The 15,684-nt window shown below is 46.7% G+C and overlaps 1 protein-coding gene across 1 annotated transcript; it reads right to left on the bottom strand.

The window, feature by feature from the left end:
• Positions 1-3,637: 3,637 nt before the first annotated feature.
• On the bottom strand, positions 3,638-10,020 carry LOC118076263 (extracellular matrix protein 1). Its single transcript, XM_060269373.1, has 5 exons — positions 9,948-10,020; positions 8,665-8,700; positions 7,473-7,637; positions 6,689-6,906; positions 3,638-3,775 (listed from the first exon to the last, which is right to left on the bottom strand). The coding sequence occupies exons 1-5, from the start codon at positions 10,018-10,020 to the stop codon at positions 3,638-3,640; spliced, it is 630 nt and encodes a 209-aa protein (XP_060125356.1).
• Between the last annotated feature and the right edge of the window lie 5,664 nt (positions 10,021-15,684).

Genomic DNA, 15,684 nt, shown 5'->3' with positions numbered 1-15,684 from the left:
GGGAGGGAGGGAGGGAGGGAGGGAGGGAGGGAGGCGAACCCAGGAAGGCAGGGGCCGGGCATAACTTTCTTCCAGTCACATGCATACACACACACACACACGAGAGTGACACCCTGTGTGTGATTAAATGTCTTGAAATCTGCTTCTGATTTCCTTGGGAATCAGGAGGAGTTGATTTTTTCCTTCTCCCCCCCCCCCACTTGGATTGAAACCTTTTTTTAAAAAAAACTCCCATTTAAAGGCAGCCCGACCTCAGTTTCTCCACTGTTGCATTTCTCCCACCCCCCTCCCTTCCCACACCCCTCGCTGCTCTTTTGATCCCTCCCAGCAAAGCAACCCTTCATTGGGTAGTTCAGAGCGAGCGAGCGAGCGAGTGAGAGGGAGAAGCAGCAGCAGCAGCCAGCCCTGCCTCTGCCGCTCATTCCGGCGCCCCTGGAAGCCGCGGCTGCGGCTCCAGCGCGCTTGTCTCCTCTAGCCAGAAAGGGAGAGGGGCTTTGGAGGACTTACGGAGCTTCCGGACGAACGGCGACAAGGACAGCTTCGTCGGAGGAGACGACGCGGCAGCGGAGCGCGTTGCCATCGCTGCCACCGCCCCGCCCCACATTCAACCACCGCGCCGAAAGCGAGCGCGAAGTTGCGAGAGGTGGGGTTGGGGAAGGGAGCGGCGGCGGGCCATCCCGCGAGAGTAAGAGGCGAGAACGGTTTCCCGAAAGGAGCCCCTGGGAGCTGTAGTCTACAAGCGGAGCGCTCCCCGCGCGCCTCCAGATAGCGGCCTGTGTGTCGGCGCGGCGCTTCAGCAGCAAGGTCCCGCTGCTGGGTCCTGCTGGCTGGGGCGCTCGGTGGGCCACATGAGGAGGTCTGGCGGGCCGGATTTGGCCCGCGGGCCTTGGGTTTGACACCTGTGTTTTAACTGCTTGTTTGTTTTTCCTTTTTGTGTTTTATTTTTTCTTCTTTTTTTTAGAATTTAATGGGATTATATATAAATAGTTGGGGGGACTCCAACCCGTATCTCTCCTTGTCATCCTAGGGCCTCTTGGTGGCAGGGGGTGGCTCTGGGGGAAGGGGGGATGAGGACAAACCCATCTATAAAATGGACTACATTCGACTCTCATCGTCCACGGGATTCCCTTGTGGCAGAAGGGGACTTGTGGAGGGAGGGGGAGAAGGTGGATTGATATGGGCTGTATGTTTTTGTATGTTTTTATTCTTTGTGTTACTATATAAAACTAATAAAAATAATTTTTTTAAAAATAAACAGTCCCAGCTTCTCCCAAACCATCCTGGGAGCTGTGGTTTGTTAAGGGTGCTGAGAGTTATTACCGGTAGGTGGAGACCCATATTCGCCTCCCAGAGCAGTTTAATGACCAACGCCTCTCCCCAGCGAAGTGTAGTTCTGAGAGGGGGAATTAAATTATCAGTAATTTCAGCAATTTAAAACCTTTTGAAAATCAACAACTAGCTAAAAACCATGCCCCCTCATGTTCTTCTACATACACATCCAAGTAAGGTAAAGGTAAAGGGACCCCTGACCATTAGGTCCAGTCGCGGATGACTCTGGGGTTCCGGTGCTTATCTCGCTTTACTGGCCGAGGGAGCCGGCGTACAGCTGGTCATGTGGCCAGCATGTTTAAGCCACTTCTGGCGAAACCAGAGCAGCACATGGAAACGCCATTTACCTTCCCGCTGTAGTGGTACCTATTTATCTACTTGCACCTTGACATGCTGCTAAGTTGGAAGGAGCTGGGACTGAGCAATGGGAGCTCACCCCGTCGCAGGGATTCGAACCGCCGACCTTCTGATCGGGCATATGTTGGAGGCATTTGTACTAATAAAACATATGAACGAACATATATATGTTTTTATTTTGATTATATATTCTGTAGTTTTATACAGTATTTTGATTTTTTTCTGGGAACCGACTTGAGACCTAGGGCGGTATATAAATTCAATTAAGAATAAGAATAAGAATATTTTACGGCAGTCACCATCAATGCTACTCCTTACCAAATTCACATTTTCTGGAAGCCATACACAAACCGCTGCTTAACTGTCCTTTGAAATTGGCACTTCTCTAAATTTTGCAAAGCTGTTCTCCGCCAAGTAATGTGTACAGAAATGTATATTATAGATCAGGCATAGGCAACCTTGGCTCTCCAAATGTGTTGGAACTACAACTCCCATGATCCCTAGCTAACAGGGCCAGTGGTCAGGGATCATGGGAGTTGTGGTTCCAAAACATCTGGAGAGCCAAGGTTGGCTATGCCTTTTATAGATGCACATATAACGGGAAATAAAACCCATATTATATTGGTTTTGCAAAATGGTTTTGCCTAAGATCTACCTTTGGGAGAGGGCTTTGTATTTTTCCCCTCTTTGCATTTTCCTTTCCATTCTTTGCTCTAAACCGGCACAGTGCGACTCGGGGAGTAGTGCCGGAAATGGAAATCGCAGCCGCAGAAGCGATTTCCAGCACTGCGGAAATCTGCAGAAGCCATTTCCGGCGCCCTAGACATGGGCAGCATGATGCCGGAAATACTGGTAGCTTCTGCGCATGTCCGGCCCATGTCCAGCCCACAGCCGGAAAACGTTGCTGACGCCTGGGCTATACTTTCCTAAGACCAAGAGAAAGGCTGCCCAAAAACAAAGGTTCCCCTTCCCTCCTGCATTCCTGTTTCACCTACTCCACATAAAAAAACACCAGCGCCACCTATCAATTTAGATTTTACACATATCCAAAAGCAGGTTCTGTGGCACAAAAGGCAGTGCTTAATAATCATAATCATAATAATTCTCTAGAAATCTCACCAAGGTCTGGAGGTATCTGGTGGTTTGGAGGAATTGAATTAAACTTCGCCAGCTATACAAGATGTCACATGCTATGGAGTCCTTTGCTGTATTTTTTGGGTGTCTAGCAGGGGTTCCCAAACTAAGGCCTGGGGGCCGGATGCGGCCCAATCGCCTGCTAAATCCGGCCCACGGATGGCCCAGGAATCAGCATGTTTTTACGTGAGTAGAATGTGTCCTTTTATTTAAAATGCATCTCTGGGTTATTTGTGGGGCATAGGGATTCGTTCATATTTTTTTTCAAAATATAGTCTGGCCCTCCACAAGGTCTGAGGGACAGTAGACCGGCCCCCTGCTGAAAATGTTTGCTGACCCCTGGTGTCTAGGAATGAATTGTCACATGTTACGTTGGTCATGTTACGTTAGTCACATTTCATTTGCCAGAAAACCTCTTTTACACAGTTTTCAAATAAACATTACTATCGATTTGGCACTTGGCCATGAAACCTTAGTATAGCGGCACAAAAAGAAGAAAAATGGATTCATACTTTCAGAGGAAAAGCTTGCCCACATTACAGATAAGTTCTTGAGGTTGCAAAGCTGTTACATTGGCTACATCTTTTTTTAAAAAACAAAACAAAACACACACACACAATAAAAAGTAAACATTTAAACAACCTAGGGCATAATGATTTATTGTTTTTGTAGGGAGGGATCAAGGCAGTTAAGAAACAGCTTCATGTTAATTGGAGTTACATAATAGTCAAATCACATGCATATATATATATATATATATATATGCGCAAAGAAGCTGCAAATGTTACATAGGTCACGACAGAATCACCCATCAGTTCTAGAAGTCATAATTTGGGAAGCGGGACTTCTTGTCAAAACAGTTTTCCCTGGCGGCACCACTCTTTCCACAGCACTCATGGTGCGCCATCTTTACTGCGCTTTGCTTTTCGCACATCTTGTTCAGGACGGCAGACCACTGGACCAGGAGGGAGACAGATGAAAGGGTCAATAAGATGGCTAACTAGGGTTTCATAATCTGGGCCCAAACTCAGAGCCTCTTTTTAATATGTATCCAAATGTCTGTCTTGCAAAATGTGTGTGTGGGTGTGGATTTGCACTCAAAGCAGCAACAGGTTGAGAAGAGGGCAGCTTTGAGTCGACTGCAGAGCACTCTGTGTACAACTGAATCCTAATTGCCTTCCCAATCACTTCCCATCACTCTGCCCGGACACTGAGATCCATCGCCGAGGGCCTTCTGGCAGTTCCCTCACTGCGAGAAGCCAACTTACAGGGAACCAGGCAAAGCAGGGCCTTTTCGGGAGTGGCACCCGCCCTGTGGAACGCCCACCCTTCAGATGTCAAGGAAATAAACAACTATCTAACGTTTAGACGTGAAGGCAGCCCTGTTTAGGGAAGTTTTTAATGACTGATGTTTTACTGTATTTTTAATCTTTGGTGGAAGCCGCCCAGAGTGGCTTGGGAAACCCAGCCAGATGGGCGGGGTATAAATAGTAAATTGTTGTTGTTGTTGTTGTTGTTGTTGTTGTTGTTGTTATATTGTTATTGTTATTATTAGTTGGGAAACAAAGGCACTCTTGTCAGGAGCAAGGACTAGTATCAAAACTGCAAACTTGTCTTAATTCGGGAAGGGGTGTGATCAGGGCCAGAGCGAGCATTGAGGCAAACTAGGCAACTGCCTAGAGCGCCAATACGGAGGGGGCGCTGGCCAGCCTGCCCCCCCTTGCCCGGTGCCGCTCCGTTTCTTTTACGCGCCCCACAGCCAGCCGGGGAGGAGGGAGACGTTCCTTCTAGCCGGCTGGCTGTGACGCGGGCGGAGGGAAAGCCCCAGAGCCGCACACAGCATTTGGCCAAGTTTCCCTCTGCCTACCCCACAGCCAGCCAGGGAGAAGGGAGACGGCCCTTCTCGCTGGCTGGCTGTGGGGCGGGTGGAGGGAAAGCCCCAGAGCCGTGCAAAGCATTTGGCCAACTTTCCCTCTGCCTGCCCCACAGCCAGCCAGGGAGAAGGGAGACGGCCCTTCTCGCTGGCTGGCTGTGGGGCGGGTGGAGGGAAAGCCCCAGAGCCGTGCAAAGCATTTGGCCAACTTTCCCTCTGCCTGCCCCACAGCCAGCCAGGGAGAAGGGAGACGGCCCTTCTCGCTGGCTGGCTGTGACGCGGGCGGAGGGAAAGCCCCAGAGCCGTGCAAAGCATTTGGCCAACTTTCCCTCTGCCTGCCCCACAGCCAGCCAGGGAGAAGGGAGACGGCCCTTCTCGCTGGCTGGCTGTGGGGCGGGTGGAGGGAAAGCCCCAGAGCCGTGCAAAGCATTTGGCCAACTTTCCCTCTGCCTGCCCCACAGCCAGCCAGGGAGAAGGGAGACGGCCCTTCTCGCTGGCTGGCTGTGGGGCGGGTGGAGGGAAAGCCCCAGAGCCGCGCAAAGCGTTTGGCTGGCTTTCCCTCCACCCGCCCTGGCGATCGCGGAGGGGGAGGAGGGGATCGGAACAGCCCGATTTCGGGCTGATCCTGGTGCCACCTCGCTCTGCTCCAGCAGCTGCGCGCGGGCCATCGCCGCCTGGGGGGAGGGGGAGGCAGGATCAGCAATCGCCGTTACCATGCCCCCGACAATAACTCTCTCTCTCTCTCACACACACACACACACAAACACTTCCTTCCTTCCTTCCTTCCTTCCTTCCTTCCTTCCTTCCTTCCTTCCTTCCTTCCTTCCTTCCTTCCTTCCTTCCTTCCTTCCTTCCTTCCTTCCTTCCTTCCTTCCTTCCTTCCTTCCCCCTCTTTCTTTCACTCTCTCTTAACCCTTCCACCCACCCATCATTCTTTCCTTCCTTCTCTCTCTTCTCTCCCTCCCTCTCTTTCTTTCTCTATTGCCCCAGCTTCAGCTCCTTCCGAGGGCTTCTGCTGGCAGGACTAGTCGGCTGAATCTGGCCCACATTGTTTGGAATTAATATGATTTATGAAGTAGGAAATTGGCATGCATCTAGTACCTAAAGTCATCATTACATCAAAGTAAAACTGGGGTTTTCCTAGGAATATTTATAGAAAAGAAACAGCTCCTTCTTCAGTAGCACCTCCCAACTAAACGTGGAACTAAAGGAGGTTGATAGTCAATAACTGGACAGTTCCTCTGCAGCTGTATTTCCTGAATAGCACCATTTTGGAAGAAACCCAAATATTCTTGCAAAATTGATTCTCTCTCACACCCTCCCCCCTCCTTCCCTTTCTCTTCCTCTCTCTCTCTCTTTCACCCCTTCCTTCCTTCCTTCCTTCCTTCCTTCCTTCCCTCCCTCCCTCCCTCCCTCCCTCCTTCTTGAGGCTGTCCTCAAGGTCTGCTTGCTTTACAGGGAGGTGAGAGGAGGGATGGGAACCCCTTCCACCCCTCCTCCCAGCCTTTTAGAGGAGGAAAACAATATATATATATATTTCTTGTTTTCCGCCTCTAAAAATGAGGTGTGCCCTATGGTCGGGTGCGTCCCATGGAGCTAAAAATACGTAGGTTCAGGATGTCACTGCTTTACACCCACCCGCACCCCCCCTTCCAAAGAAAGAAAGAAAGAGCCCTAAACGGCCTCGGTCCAGTATACCTAAAGGAATGTCTCCATCCCCATCATTCTGCCCAGACACTGAGGTCCAGCGCCAAGGGCCTTCTGGCGGTTCACTCACTGCAAGAGGCCAAGTTATAGGGAACCAGGCAGAGGGCCTTCTCGGTAGTGGCACCCGCCCTGTGGAACGCCCTCCCATCAGTTGTCAAAGAGAAAAACAACCAGCAGACTTTTAGAAGACATCTGAAGGCAGCCCTGTTTAGGGAAACCCCACAAGGCCCCCATATTAAAGCAGCTGCCATATTTGTCAGGCCAAGGAGGAAAATGGTAAGCACTCACTGCTTTCTCGGAGCAAGGGAGCTGCGCCTTTTCCTTGCAACACTTGCCCAGTGCGACTCCCAGTTCGATGAGGACATCTGCCTTGCCGTAGACGTTTGAGCGATCTGAGTCTTTCAGGCCCTGCGGCAGCTTCTTACTCCCATCCTTGCAGATGTTCCCGATATTCTTGGCAGTGGGGCGGGCAGGTGGGAATTTGTCTTGCCCACCTTCAGCATTCACTGGGGAAAGTGAGAGAGAGGGAGGGATAGAAATCAAACGACGCTCAATCACACCTCACCTGCCTTAGTTGAGAAATACTCTTTACAGAATATGTGGGCGAACAGCACTTTTGCTTGTTGCTCCGAAGAGCTTTTGATGTGGGCGTTAGCTGCAGTTAGGATTTTAGTAGCCCAGCAATGTTTCTAGGGTGAGCAGAGGATCCAAAATGTTTTTAGGCCACCTGGTGAGATTTTATTTCCTACGCTTTTTAGGGAAACTTTTAATGTTTAATATACTATTGTATTTTGATATTCTCTTGGAAGCCGCCCAGAGTGGCTGGGGAAACCGAGCCAGATGGGCAGGGTATAAATAATAATAAAATTATTATTATTATTAATAATAATATTAGAAAAAAGGTGGCAAGGTTACAAGTCTTTCAAAGGATAGCTAAGAGCAGCCACCCCCTGACCCCACTAGGCCCCCATATTAAAGCAGTTGCCATATTTGTCAGGCCAAGGATGAAAATGGTAAGCACTCACTGCTTTCTCGGAGCAAGGGAGCTGCGCCTTTTCCTTGCAACACTTGCCCAGGGCGACTCCCAGTTCAATGAGGACATCTGCCTTGTCGTAGACGTTTGAGCGATCTGAATCTTTCAGGCCCTGCGGCAGCTTTTTACTCCCATCCTTGCAGATGTTCCCGATATTCTTGGCACTGGGGCGGGCAGGTGGGAATTTTTCTGGCCCATCTTCAACTTTTATTGGGGAAGGTAAGAGAGAGAGGGATGGAAATCAAAGACGCTCAATCACACCTCACCTGCCTTAGTTGAGAAATACTATTTACAGAATATGTGGGTGAACAGCACTTTTGCTTGTTGCTCCGAAGAGCTTTTGACATGGGCGTTAGCTGCAGCTAGGATTTTAGTAGCCCAGCAATGGAAAAAACCTGGAAAATCTGCCTTTGGCCGAGCGGTATAAGAACTTCTGGACTTTGGCTATTGCGAGGGAAAAAAATCATAGAAACTCTGTGTTTCTAGGGTGAGCAGAGGATCCAAAATGTTTTTAGGCCACCTGGTGAGATTTTATTTCCTACGCTTTGATCTTTAAAAAACCCTTCCAGTTTGTCATTGGTATGAGCTCTTGTGTGCCTGAAGAAGTGTGCATGCACACGGAAGCTCATACCAATGACAAACCTAGTTGGTCTCTAAGGTGCTACTAGAAGGAATTTTTTTGTTTTGTTTTAAAATTGGATAGTTAAAAGATTCTGCGGACGTGTATAAATAAGTACCTATTAAAAAAAGGAACCAGGAGGGGGTGTTGGAGGAAGTAAATTAAGATATATGGTTTTGATTGTGATGTTCTTTGTGTGTGGGTGGGTTTTTTTTGTTATCATAAAATTAATAAATTTTGTTATCATAAAATTAATAAATTGTATCAAAATACAAGAAAAAAAGAAAGAGAAAGGCAGCAAGATGATTGTTCTAGGCCTTGTGTGTCTGTGTGCATGCTTGCGTTCACAATGCAAACAATCTTTCTCTCGCCCTCCTTATCTCTCTGTTATTATTCATTATTCCATTTGTTCACTGCTTTCTACCAAAGTCTGAAAGCGGCATACAAAGCAATAAAATACATAGTAATACCAATTCAAATCAAATACATTGATTTATTCATATATGATTTTCTTTTGTTGCACAACCTAAAATTTCTAAATGACCGTTTTCCAAAGAAACTAGCCCCATTCCCCAGCACGGATAGTAGTTAGAACAACAACGACTGTCTCACCTGCTCCACCTACAGGTATAGGTCGCTGGTACATAGCTGTAGGGAGAATCAGAAAAAGAGAGAGATAATGATACAATAAAGATTGGTGTTTTGTCTTGCTTTTTTAGAAAATTATTATTAGTAGTAGTAGTAGTAGTAGTAGTATTAATCACCCTCCCTTTCCTCTCCAAGGAACCCAGGTCAGCAAACAGAAACACGAAGCTAAAATAGTGTAAATCAGTTAGATCGTTCTTTAAAAAAACCAACAACCTCAAAACCAATTACTGCACACTTGAAAGTATCTAAAAGCAGCTTCAGTTAAAATATTCTTAAAGCCTTTAAAGCCAAAAACATTGCTCCATCTAATGACTGCAGCATTGCTACAGGACTCGGTGTTGTGCGCAGAGGCTGTAGCCTGCTATGCATGCAGAAGGTCCCAAGTTCAGATCCTGGCATCTCCAGGCGGGGCTTGGAGAGACTCCCTGCCTGAACACTCAGACACACACACACACACACACACACACACACACACACACACACACACACCGTTAGGGGGACCAGTGCTCTGGCTCAGCACAGGCAGCTTCCTGTGTTCCTGTTTGAAGCAGCCCTTTCTCCAGAACCATGAGGACTGGAGACTTATCTCCGCTTTTTATCTCAGACACCACCACCCCTCGCCAAGTCCCAGGTTTCTTCCTTCACTTCTCTCTCTCAAATTTTCTTTTCTTGTGTGATAGGCAGCATAAGACAACTCTCTCTCTCTCTCTCTCTCTCTCTCTCTCTCTCTCTCTCTCTCTCTCTCTCTCTCTCTCTCTCTCTGGCAGGGTGGGAGAGGGCAGGCTCATTTAATTTAACTTGATTTACTTTTAAAGACATTTTTAATTTGGGTTTTATACACAGAGAGAGAGGGTGGGGTGGGGTGGGGAAGCGACTGGGGGCATGGTCGCTGACTCAGTGGTGGCTGGTCAACTTCAGACGTGTTTGGAGGAAAAGGAATATCTGGACCCCCTTTCCACCTGGCCTTGATGCACTGCCTGGCAACCTCTGAATAACGTCTGCCCTGCCCTGATGCTTGGGGAAATCAACACTGTGTCACCATCTTCCGAGAAGGCTGCCTTGCAAGAGGCCATTCTGAAGCCCACCCCCACTGTGCCAGCTTGCAGATCTCGCTTGGCAGGCTCTCTCCTTACCCCGCGGAACATCCTGCAGGCGTTTACCCTAGTCTGGAACAAAGAAAGGGAGTGGGAAGCAAGCAAGCGAAATCTCAACTTGTAGTTAGTGATGGATTCTCTTTGTAGGCATACCTGAGCCTGGAACAGATTGCCCCTGGATGAAAAAAGAGACCAAGAGAAGAAGGACTTGCATCTTCATAGTCATATCGAAGTCGGACGGAGTTGGCTTCTCTCTCCTGGTTTGCGATTCTGTCTCCAGACAGTTCCTCTCTGCTCCTTCTTCTCCTTCTCTCTGCTATAGTTGCTGCTGGTTTTATAAGAGAGCTATCCCTAACCCAGAAAAACATACAGTACAGTGCTCCTTTATCTGTTCAGGGAAGTTTTTAATGTGTAACATTTTAATGTATTTTAAATCTTTGTTGGAAGCCGCCCAGAGTGCCTGGGGAAACCCAGCCAGATGGGCAGAGTACAAATAATAAATTATTATTATTATCTATGATAAGTTTTCCAGACAACGGCAAAGATAAATAGAAGAGAGAACATGATGAAATAATATAAGACAAAGCAGGGCTTTGGGGGTTGCATGTAAGAATGATCAACTGTTGCTAAGTGTACCCAAAATACAATTCTGTTTAAAGGTCTGTGTTGGCTTAAGGGACTTTTTAATAAAAAACTTCTTTTATCCTTTCACGTGGCAGCTGATCTCCCTTGAGTTTGCAAGCCACAGAGACTCACATTAAGACTAGGAGGTGCAAGAGAAAAGTTTATAAATAAGTAATCTCCCCCTCTGCCCAAAAGAAAAAGTCCTATGGGGTAACTATGAAGATAAAATGTTTTGAATGGTGGGGGGTGGGGGGGAGTCAGGATCTCTACAGTGATACCTCAGGTTACGTACCTAATTCATTCCGGGGTGCTGTACGTAACCCGAAAAGTATGTAACCCGCCTGATGCGGTTTAGTCCTGCTGGCCACATGACCCAGAAAGCTGTCTGTGGAAAAATGCCGGCTCCCTTGGCCTGAAAGCGAGATGAGCACCACAACCCCAGAGTCACCTTTGACTGGACTTAACCATCCAGGGGTCCTTTACCTTTACCTTTACCTTTACCATACATGGAAACTTCTACAATACCACTTTAAACAGTTCCAGCTTCTCCCAAACCATCCTGGGAGCTGTGGTTTGTTAAGGGTGCTGAGAGTTATTAGGTGGAGACCCTTATTCACCTCCCAGAGCAGTTTAATGACCAATGCCTCTCCCCAACAAAGTGTAGTTCTGAGAGGGGGAATGAAATTATCAGTAATTTCAGCAATTTAAAACCTTTTGAAAATCAACAACTAGCTAAAAACCAGATCGAAGCACATGCCCCCCTCCCATGTTCTACATACACGTCCAGGTAAGGTAAAGGTAAAGGGACCCATGACCATTAGGTCCAGTCGTGGACGACTCTGGGGTTCCGGTGCTTATCTTGCTTTACTGGCCGAGGTAGCCGGCGTACAGCTTCCGGGTCTTGTTGCCAGCATGTCTAAGCCGCTTCTGGCGAAACCAGAGCAGCGCATGGAAACACCGTTTACGTTCCCACTGTAGCGGTACCTATTTATCTACTTGCACCTTGACATGCTTTTGAACTGCTAAGTTGGCAGGAGCTGGGACTGAGCAATGGGAGCTCACCCCGTCGCAGGGATTCGGACCGCCAACCTTCTGATCAGCAAGCCCAAGAGGCTCAGTGGTTTAACCCAAAAACATTTTTAGCAAGTGCCCCAAGGAGGACAGTGAAGAAGGTCCCTTGCCTGATGTCAATCAGCAGGGAGTTCCAAGTGATGCAGAACGGGTATTATTACAGGGCAGCTGTAACAATGCCGGTTCTGCGGATTGGAGAGGTCAGGGGGGGACATAGAGGGGGCAAGGCAGGCACACTGGTGTTCTGATAAGAACATTGTCTGGCCTTCTTATGGCAGCCATACACAGCCCTCCCCCCCCCCAGCAGGTTGCCAGGATAAATGGACTAGGTTTGCCTCTCTTATAAGAATTTGAGGGGCCCTGAGGACCCAGAGAAGTGAGGGTTCTGACCCAGGAGGACTCCAGGAACCCTGGCAAGAGATATGGTTAAGGAGCTCTTACCGACGGCAGATGACAGAGACCACACCAGGACTCCCAAAAAGCAAGGCGATTTATTCCAAGACAGAAAAACAAAAAGCTGTTGCAACAGCGGTTCCCCCTCACGTGGCAAGATGGAGCGAAGAACCCTGAACAAAGGGGGCTTACAACTTTTATAGTATTCCTTCCCAATGTTACCAAATGACAAGAAAAGGGCGGGAAACAGCAGGGAGCAGGAGCAATCAGGTAAGTATCACAGGCGTGGGCACACACAAACACACACCATCCGGCCCACAGAGGGAGCTCTGCTGGAGTGAACTGGCCCAGGCGAGGTAAACCTTGCCAACCCCTGGACTAGGACCTGGGAGAGTTCCAGGCCCCAAATTCCCACTCTGCCAGTGGAACTCACCGAGACAAGGTGAAATGCCTGCATTGGGCGGCAAGATCCACTGCGGCAGCAGATCCCAGAGTTGATCTTTCTCTTCCCCCTGACCTTGGTCTTGATGTAGATCTTCCCCCACCCCTTCTTCCTGGAGGGGAGGGGAGGGGAGTGAAATAGGAATTTAGGGGGTTGGGTGACCCAGAAACAACTAGGTTCTGACCCAGGAAGAGTCCGAGAACCTGACAAGGAGACCAGTTTACAGAGCTCCTTGGTGGAGTAAAATGACAGGGACCACACCAGAGCATCTAGAAAGCAAGGCAGTTTATTTCCAAGTAAAAGAAAACTGTTGCAACGGGGTCCTTCCCTCACGTAGCAGGACGGAGCGAAGAACCCAGAACAAAGGAATTTCCAACCTTTTATAATATTCTTTTCCAATGTTACTCAATGACAAGGAAAGGGCGGGAGACAGTCAAGTAGAACGCAATCAGGTAAGTACAAAGGTTTGATAGGTTTTTCGATGGGGGGGACCTTAGGAAGACAATTGGGGTGATGGTCCTGATAATGAGTATGCATACATTTTATTCGTTCAGTGCGAAAACCATCGGTGACACCTGCGTGTCAATAAACTTGTTTTTCTTCACTGAGTTGTGTATTGGTGTCATTATTATTAGACAAGCTAGATGGCGCTGTGGTAAAGGATAACTGTCAAAGCATGGGGAAAACACAGAATCCTGCAAGGATCTTTTAACATGGGGAGACTTGGGTGAATGCAAAACTATAATATAGATTAATAATCAGGGTTTGATACTAGGTAAAGAAACAAGTACATCTAATAGTTACATAAAAGGAATACAGAGATACAATAAGTAGTGACATGGGAAAGGTTACATTTTAGCAATATAATATATACATAGTTTAAAACGACATTTTAACAACTTGAAAGTCTCAGAGTTTTACAGAAACACATATACGAGAATACATTCAAAAGAAACCCTTGTCCCCTTAATATAATGAAATAGATAAATTCATACAAAACATAGCTTTATTCAGGCAGAATTAAAGAAAGATTTAGATTCATCAAGTCTCCTTCCTGGGAGGAAAAACGCTTGGGGCAGAGATAAAGAAGGGGGGTTGGTGCGAAATGCGCATTTGCTGTTGCGCCAGACCTTCCTGAGTTAAGGCATCATTATGTATGTTCCTGGAGGAGTTTGTAAAAGAGCTTAGGCGATAGTTATGCAAAAGAGGCGAGGCGTATTCCGGTGATGGTCTGGGGTCAAGTGGGAATTATTCCTCCTGTTGAGCAAGGGATAGCCCTTTCTTGACCTCTGTTTCTGGTAAGGAAAAATGGCTCCTGTCAGGTCAAGGCATCATTCCCCTCTCTGTACATCTGTGGACCCCTGAGAGCAGTGCATGGTGTTCGATTTCCTACAACATTTCCCCTCTCTGCGGCTTACTTTTTATTTATTAAAAATTATTGCCGCACACCGACGTTGCGTATTCTCCCCTTCGGAGGAAGCATGTTCTAGCACTTTGGGATAAGCATTTTCTCAATAGTGGTCTATGCTTTAATTTATCAGGATGGTTCAGCAATGATTGAAAATTGCATTCTGCTTTGTTTCTGCCTTTTTGTGTGTTCTCAGGTGTCAAAGTTAGCTTTCTGGCCCCACACCTCTAACATACTCACAGCAACAACTCCTGGCGAAATCCCCTTAGGGCTTTTCTTTTGACCATCTCGCCTTGTCCCTGGCATAAGGTTTGGACACGTCGTGAGAGAAATGTCTTTGCCTTTGCCTTCTATGGGATTGGGTTATTATTTATTTGGCATTGGTCTTGCACTCTAGGAAAGTTGCTCAGTTGTTCTAAGGGGACCAGAGAAAGTTCATTGCACCTGGGATACATGGCCAATCAGAACTGAGGCCAATTAAAATTTAGATAGCGCCATGGTTTTCAACTTTTCAAACCAATCCGCAAAAACCATTATAAAAAGGGCAGTTGTCCAAATAGGTCAATTTAATTCTATAAGGAATCATTCCTGGTAAATCAAGGCATATACACCTTCTTGTATCTGCTGTTTCATGGATCCTGAAACTGCTCCTTGGTAAAAAGAATTAAACAATTTAAAATGTGTAGAGAAGGTTGGGACATGGAAAAGTGGTCCTAAATTGATGTAACCTAAATATTGGACTACTCAATAGCCTGATCTATTAGAAAACATGAGAATCCTCTATTGGGTGTGTAAGGAATAATACACTATAACATAACTTACTATACATTAAACATAGAAAAACAATTACACACAAAATTCCCCCCTTTTGTGGAAGTGACATTTACATTTACACAAAAATAGTTGAATGTTTCTGCATAAGATCACACAACACAAAACATTTATATATCAGTTGCATATCTTGAAGTCAAGCCTTGCTGCTTTTACTTATTCTTTCAATCCTAAATCAAAGTCTTGGGGTTAGAGAGATAACATGTCCTTGCAATTCAACCTTTCCCCCTTCTGTCAGTCCATATCCCTTTGGAATGAGATTGTTGTGGCCACTTTGAAAACTCTGGTGTCTGTTGTTGCAGGTAATAAAGCCATACACAAACCGCTGCTTAACTGTCCTTTGAAATTTGTACTTCTCTAAATTTTGCAAAGCTGTTCTCCGCCAAGTAATGTGTACAGAAATGTATATTATAGATCAGGCACAGGCAACCTTGGCTCTCCAGATGTTTTGGAACTACAACTCCCATGATCCCTAGCTAACAGGGCCAGTGGTCAGGGATCATGGGAGTTGGGGTTCCAAAACATCTGGAGAGCCAAGGTTGCCTATGCCTTTTATAGATGCACATATAACGGGAAATAAAACCCATATTATATTGGTTTTGCAAAATGGTTTTGCCTAAGATCTACCTTTGGGAGAGGGTTTTGTATTTTTTTCCTCTTTTCATTTTCCTTTCCTTTCTTTGCTCTTATTGCTGTATTTTTATTTAGACTAGTTTGTTTTTATTAAAAAGTTGAATGTTGAAAAGTACCAATGACAATTTTATACAAAAAAAGAAAGGAAATTGTTTGTTAGGCGATCATTTGCATAGCAAGTCAACCATTTCCATTGATTCCTATGGGGAGATTTCTAATGAGTTCCCAACCATGGAATTCTGGTGCCAAAATGAAGAAAAAGCCTGTGAAAACCCAGGGGGGGAAACACACTGAAAACTTTGTAAAAGTCAAACAAGGAAGAGGGGGGGGGAATGCTCTTTTTTCCACCGATCTCTCCCTCTATGGTTTCTGGCAAAAGAGTGGCTGCAGACCAGCAAAACACCCCAAAATAAATCTTGTCTAAGGGCTGCTTATTTATTTACAGTACTATGTACAGGTCTGGTTGTTGGGATATCTGCATCTGTGGT

This window comes from Zootoca vivipara, chromosome 17 (genome assembly GCF_963506605.1).
Source record: "Zootoca vivipara chromosome 17, rZooViv1.1, whole genome shotgun sequence".
Classification (NCBI taxonomy): Eukaryota; Metazoa; Chordata; class Lepidosauria; order Squamata; family Lacertidae; genus Zootoca; species Zootoca vivipara.
The sequence above is the reverse complement of the archived record's forward strand: the minus strand, read 5'-3'. Positions and strand labels throughout refer to the sequence as shown.

Coding starts and splice junctions, on each gene's coding strand:
- LOC118076263 (XM_060269373.1), bottom strand. CDS start 10,020: ATGACTATGAAGATGCAAGTCCTTCTTCTCTTGGTCTCTTTTTTCATC. Junction 8,701..9,947: donor GCAATCTGTTCCAGGCTCAG/GTATGCCTACAA, acceptor TTCTCCCTACAG/CTATGTACCAGCGACCTATA. Junction 6,907..7,472: donor TGAACTGGGAGTCGCCCTGG/GCAAGTGTTGCA, acceptor CACTTTCCCCAG/TGAATGCTGAAGGTGGGCAA.